Below are 6,757 nucleotides of genomic sequence, written 5' to 3' on the forward strand. Positions count from 1 at the left end.
ATTAAATTAACTCCTCCTGCCGCATCAGAGTTCAGGGAAGAAAAAGGTGCGTAGTACTAGTAAAGTTTGTAGTGAAAGGCTACAAATATTCGGCGGCAGAGCGGCTGCCTTGCTTTGCCCCCCACTAGATTTCAGGAACCCGCTTCGGCCGCGTCGCTGCTCTGCCCCCACCACGCGCCCTCCTTCCCTCCCAGCCGTCCGATCGTCCCACACGTGGCCGCGCCCCGCCTCCTTTTCTCCTCCGGCACCGGCGGCCGGAGCAGGCTAGGGTCCCCCCCGGGCGAGCTGGAGGCCACGAGCAGCCCCGGCTTCTTCTGCGGCGACCTCTGGTGCGGCCTCATGGAGCCCAAGGCCGCGCAGCTCGGACACAAGCGTATCCTTCTCGATCGCCTCCAAACTTTAGTCTTGGTTCTTGCTTTTGCTCCTTCCTTCTACATCCATCCATCGGGAGCTGGATCCAATTCTGATAGATGGATTTCACTAGTTAGCTGCTTGTTTTGTCGTCGGATCACTGAAATTTTGTAGATGTCCCGACTCCCGAGTGCTGGTGAGCTTGGAGGTTCTGCTGCTGTATCTAACTCCATTGCTTCTCTTTTTTCTGATCCGTCAGAGACACTGCTGCTGTATTTTCTTCTAAAAACAGAGACACTACTGTATTTGATCAGAATTGTGGGGTTCTTTTCTGTTTCTGAGTTTTTTTTTGGGAATTTTCTAGTGTAGTAATTAGTACTATAGTACTTTCCCTTTCTGTTTCATTCAATGGCGTGGGATTGAAAAGGATTGAAAAAGTTTAGTAATTATTAATACTAGTACTAGTACTCAGCCCGATTTCTATTTTTCACAATCCTGTCCATTTCCAAAGCACTTTCTTCTGCCTTTTTTTTATTGAAAAAGCTTTGGTTTTGATCTGGCTTTCCTAATCTAAGGGAAAAGAAAGGGGCTTTCTTTTTTTATCGGTGCGTGCTCCGTCAGATCACGGTTTACAAATATTATGTGGACTATGTTGCTCAATTGTCGTTGAGCGCCTACCATTTCATCAAGAGTTTGATCCAGCTCAATCTGCTACCGACATACAGTAGTATAATTGAGTTTTACCATCCTACCATACCGTGCGGGTATGTGCAATTTTATACTCAAATTTAGAATTATTAGGTATCTCTCATATGTCAGATTGTGGGAGATGGGGAGAGCTGAGCCAACACCCATTTATTTGACACTTACACCAATAATGCTGTGTGTGTGTACTCCCAAGGATTCGGTTGATTAGGTCCTGTACTAGTACATGTTTTTTGCAAATTAATGAACCAGCAAGCTGTTCAAGTAATGGTCTTTAATCAGATGATCGCTGCAGATCTGCTAATTTGATGAGCTCATGGAATAAAATTATTGCACATTATTGGGCTAGGGAAATGTTTTATTGATCAAACTGGCCTTGCTGGCTTATTTTATTGCCACTCACGGACAATGACCTTTACAAGCATACATATATTCGGTTTGCAAACCTTGACTTTTGTATCCCACAGCTATAGAAGGGGCCGTAGAGAACTTGAAGATTGATGCTAGCACGAAGGCAAGCAACGGCAACTTGGTAAGATTCTCATTCCTCTCTGCATATTGTATACTGCTTTCTTATCTTAGCATACAAGGACAACCTTTATTTCCTTTGTTCCTTGTGTGGTTAGTTGGCCCGTATCCATCGTGTCCTTGCTGATTCGTTTCGTGCCCAAACTTTGCAGCCTGCTGCAAAAGACGCAACTTCTTCCGATGCAATATCATGCATTTCCTCGTTAGATGCAGCTAGCACTGTCAAGGAAACTGAAATGAACCAAGGAACTTATATGGGGGACCAAGGGATGTATTACTACGGATATTATTATCCAGGTGGGTACTTCAGTACTATGACCTGATGAAAACAGAGCATACTGTTCATCCGTTTTGATGGCTTGATCGTTTATCCTAGGCTCATTTGGAGGATGGGATGAGAATGGCTACTATACTGGATCGAATGGACTAGAGATGCACCCGACAGTAAGTTATCAAATAGTGTACTTTATCAAGCATGGCATATGCCTTTCGTACAGCAGTCACAGGTGGTCCTGTCTAAAATCAAACAATGCTGCACTTAGCGCATCTCTGTGGTGGTATGGTGGTACCAGCTAGCTTTGCACTTATTTCCTATCATCTTTTCTTTGCCTTTCCTTTGCTATGTTTTGGAAAGTGTCGAGCGTTGGTTTTTAATATCACTCTTTATTCTTCTATTGGTATCGTCGTGTCAAAAAATCCCTCTGCAAAACTTTATTAAAAAATATTTGTTTATTTTCGCTTTAGTTGTCACCACAACATATGCTGTCATGAACACATGATTACTTTATTCTAATGACTAATATAAATATAGCTAGGTGGCTGCCAATAAATGGATGTCTAATTCAAGGGAGACCTTCTAATACATCCTGCTATTCAAGAATTTTTGGTCAAGAACCATAGCTTATTTATTTTGAGTGAAACTTCAATGACAAAGAGCCAATTCCTAGCGGGTTGTCCAGACTTCAGACTACTCAATCTAACAGTTGACATTTGCATTGCCCTGTCCTGTTTATATCCTTTTTAGTGATTCCTTGGTCTCATCAGTTATAGGGTGAACTGCTTCTTGAAGGTGCAGCTGGGGAAGCTGACATGTCAGTAGAGCACCGAACTTATACCTATTTTGTTATATTTTTCAGAGGGTCCAAGCTGAAAATGGGTCTTATTTGTGTTATGTGCCCGGTTATGAAAATGGATATGCTGCTTATAGTCCGGTTGTTCCTGGAACTGGTGTGGATGGTCAATATGTTAGCAATGAGACATATTACTCCACTGCAATTCCCATGCAGAATTCTTCTACACCTGGCATGTTTACTCAACCAATTGCTTATGGACCTGAACTAGTCCCTGCGTACACCTGGGACCCTTCTTACGTTCTTCTGGATGGGATTCAGGGACATCCAGCTGGTTTGCATCAAACAAATTACCCCGCAAGATCAAACTACACTTCTAATAAACACGCTGCTCCATCTTCAAAAGCTTCGCGCAGCACAAAGTATGCCTCGGGTACCATTAAAGGATCTTCATCAACTGTTGACACAGTGCCAACCTCTGCCAATAATCATCCATCATCAAAGTTTGCAAATAAGGTACTTAAAAAATTTCTGTGGAACTGAACACACTGCTCTTGAGCATAAAGTAGGAAACTTATGTTTATATGCCTGTTGTTATGCTAGGCATCTGGTGCTTCCATGGCAAAAGGGCATCTTCCACCTAGCAAGTTTGTGGTGCATGCTAACCAAGGAAAAGGCAGCCTTTATCAAAGTAAAGGCATTAATGGTAGTGAGAAGCTTAAGGAAAGAAGCAAGCTAAATGGATTTGGTGACTGTGATATATCGAATAACTGCAATAATGACTTGAAAAACAGTGTGAGCCCAGGAGCTGATTTTTCTGGATTGTCGGGTGTACAGGGGGCTAACGATGATACAACTTCACTTGTTAAAGTAAGCAGAGATTCATATAATCTTCCAGATTTTGTTACGAAGTATGAGCAAGCTCTGTTCTTCGTGATTAAATCTTATAGCGAAGATGATATTCACAAGAGTATCAAGTACAATGTTTGGGCAAGTACTCCGAATGGAAATAAAAGGCTTGACAGTGCCTATAAAGTTGCACAAGAAAGAATGTCAGGAAAAGGAACCAAATGCCCTGTTTTCCTCTTCTTTTCGGTAAGTTAATAACACTACCTGTTCCTCAAGCATTTTCTCGTGAGTATCATCTTAAACGTCAGTAGTGTGATATTCAATTTGTTTTTGTATCTGACTGTTGTTGAGTACTCAATGCCCTGCTTTGTTGTCGCAAGTAATGAGTTTTATATCTCTTAGGGAAAGTATGTTTGTTTGCTTATGTTAATTTGTGTTTGTGTACTCTACTAATTATTATACTATGGTGATCAGGTTAATGCTAGTGGTCAGTTCTGTGGCGTGGCTGAGATGGTCGGCCCACTTGATTTCAACAAGAATATGAACTTCTGGCAACAGGACAAGTGGAACGGATTCTTCCCAGTAAAATGGCACATTATCAAGGATGTGCCTAATCCACAGTTTCGACACATAATATTGGAGAATAATGAGAACAAACCTGTTACAAATAGCAGGGACACACAAGAGGTATTGCTTCCGCTCAACCATATAACTAGAGTATCCTGGTATTTTTGCAGCTAGCATTTAGAGCTCTGTTGGTCAATTGTCATCTCTTGAATCTTAAGCATGCAAATAAGTTTTTTGGTATAGAAGTTTCATGTTATCTTCCCTCCTTGTTCTTCTCTGGAGAAACAAATAATCCTATCTATGCACTGTGCAACAAATGATGTTTTTGTTTTGTTTTGTTTTGAATCTTTTACTGACATACAAATGTTAAAACTTTTTAGCTACTTAGTCATTGCCTTCACTTGATTCTTCATGATCTTAGGCATGCAATAGAATGTTAATAACTTTATGGTCAGTGCAGCCTTCAAGTTACTGTCCAGGCTGATATCTGGTTTGCATTCTGTTATGATCAGTTAATGTTTTATTTTAGACTGAATATTTTATTACCTACTATGCATTTCTCACAGTTAATTATCGATTTTTTTAGTTTTGAATTTTAACTGTCTGAGAATTCCAGGTCAGGTTTCTACAAGGTGCAGAGATGCTGAAAATTTTCAAGAACTTCTCATGTAAAACGTCAATATTGGATGACTTTGATTTTTACGAGAATAGGCAGAAAGTAATGCAGGACAGAAGAGGCAAGCCGCTTACTACATCATTGGGTCACTTCATGGTATATAGTGAACACCTTGTTTCTCTACATTTATTTTATCAAGGGCAGCACCTGTGTTGTCAACAAAGACAGGAGTTGCATTTTTATTTTGTGCGAAAAAGGACCCTGGCATGAAGACAAACATCAAACAGTACAATGCAGCTCAATGAGTTGCTAAAGTTTATTACCTGCATATGAGGAAATGCCACTTCATAACTTTGTACTTTAGCTTGTGGTATCGTGTTGAAATCCTAGTCAGCGCAGGAATTTTGGTTCGTTGTGTTTCTGGAGCTTAAAGTAACTAGACTTACCTGTTAAATGATCATAAATTGACAATAATATGCTTCTTGGTCATGTTGGTGATAGAGGGCCAGAATTTACAAGGGTTGGTGTTTAGCGACATAAGGTTTTAGTTCCAAATTTTGTGACATTTGCATGAAACATTGACAAATGCTGGTTATCTGTACCTCATGATCTAAATTATTTTTCGCAGCCAAAAGATGAAAAACCTGAAGAGTTTAAGAAGCAAGCTCAAATTTTAAGTACTGGAGAGCTTGATAAAGCCAAGAAAAACGAGGAGCAGAGCAACAATGTTACAACAGATCTTGATGCAGCCGAGAGAAGTAGGGAGCAGAGCGATGACGTCGCAGCAGCTATTGATACAACCAAGAGAAGTGAGGAGGAGGCCAATAAGGTTGCAGCAGATATTGATATACCCGAGAGAAGTGAGGAGCAGAGCGACAAGGTTGTGACAGAACTTGGACTTGGTACAGCCAGGAGAAGCGCAGAGCAGACCAACAGTGTTGCTAGGGCAGGCTGATGACATGGAGTAAGGGCGTACCTGAACAGGTGGTACTATCAGATCGGAGAAACAATAAACTTGGCTGTGCGGAACACTGATATCAGTCAATCATCCTGGAAGCTATTCCATTTTCTCAAGCAAGTGGAAAATGAAAAAGCAAATCCTCGGAGCTGTCTTCCCATGAGAAATATTCGATGACTGGGAAAATGGTCTGAGGCATATCTTTCTAGAGATGTTCCCATGCTTACTACCTCTGTCACGGAGGCAGCACCCTCCAATTTCTAATTTTCTGCTAGGAGAGAGTATTTCAATCCTCTTTGTTGTTGGTGTTTTTTCTTATCTTGTGTTATCTAACTCTACCACTAAGTTATTGGGAAGCAAATCACTTGCGTGCGGGTTTAGGGACTTGTGTTAGGTACTAGCAAGGAGGCAAAAAGGAAAAAAAAAGTGTTCTCATTTTCATTAATTTTAGTAGTGTGTAGATTGACTTCAATTTGTATCAGAATTTCTTCCATTAATGAGAAAAAGAAAAGGAGAAAGTGACCGAAGAGCTGTTCACCTTATGCTTCATAGAGAGCGTGTATGCCTTGCAGCCTTTTGTTTTCGGTTGCTTCTTTCTGGTTCGAAATGGGCGTTTGATCCAGACATTTGTGGCTTCTATTGCATTGCAAAGCGGTGCAGCTCTTTCCTGAACGATTTTGATCGATTGGGAAATCACATCCAGGTCTTGTGTGGAAGGGAGACACCATGTCTGCGTGTTCTCTGCTCAAGCATGCACGCATGGCGCGCGTGTGTACAAATCAACTTTATTGTTGTTAGTACTGTCTTTCGAAATGTGTACTGTCCTACATGCTACTTTTGTTGATGATGAGCAAATGTGGATAGGTGCTTTACATAATCGGTTCTCTTGTCTGCTTTTGTGCAAGGGAGAAAACAACCGTGGTTTTTATGGTTTGCTTGGTTGGCTTTCTCAGTTTTGACATTCCAAAAGTTGCAATCGTGGATTTCCTTGGACTGCAGTGATTTGCTTTCTGTGGTGGGCTTGGGAATCAACCTCCACAAAAGCGAAACGAAGTGAGAGGAAAGCAAGGGAGAAAACAACCGTGGTTTTTATGGTTAATAACTGCCAGCGTG

General features: G+C 41.2%; 1 protein-coding gene across 1 annotated transcript; it reads left to right on the plus strand.

Moving 5' to 3' along the window:
* Positions 1 to 261: 261 nt before the first annotated feature.
* LOC124659758 (YTH domain-containing protein ECT4-like) lies at positions 262 to 5,962 on the plus strand. Its single transcript, XM_047197576.1, has 9 exons — positions 262 to 373; positions 1,524 to 1,588; positions 1,737 to 1,881; positions 1,961 to 2,028; positions 2,721 to 3,170; positions 3,258 to 3,749; positions 3,978 to 4,190; positions 4,687 to 4,842; positions 5,315 to 5,962. Exons 1-9 carry the CDS (start codon positions 340 to 342, stop codon positions 5,639 to 5,641), a joined length of 1,950 nt encoding a protein of 649 aa, XP_047053532.1. The 5' UTR covers positions 262 to 339; the 3' UTR covers positions 5,642 to 5,962.
* Positions 5,963 to 6,757: the final 795 nt, after the last annotated feature.

The sequence above is a fragment of the Lolium rigidum genome, chromosome 6 (assembly GCF_022539505.1).
Source record: "Lolium rigidum isolate FL_2022 chromosome 6, APGP_CSIRO_Lrig_0.1, whole genome shotgun sequence".
In the NCBI taxonomy this organism is placed as follows: domain Eukaryota; kingdom Viridiplantae; phylum Streptophyta; class Magnoliopsida; order Poales; family Poaceae; genus Lolium; species Lolium rigidum.

Coding starts and splice junctions, on each gene's coding strand:
- LOC124659758 (XM_047197576.1), top strand. CDS start 340: ATGGAGCCCAAGGCCGCGCAGCTCGGACACAAGC. Junction 374..1,523: donor CGCGCAGCTCGGACACAAGC/GTATCCTTCTCG, acceptor TGTATCCCACAG/CTATAGAAGGGGCCGTAGAG. Junction 3,750..3,977: donor CTGTTTTCCTCTTCTTTTCG/GTAAGTTAATAA, acceptor TATGGTGATCAG/GTTAATGCTAGTGGTCAGTT.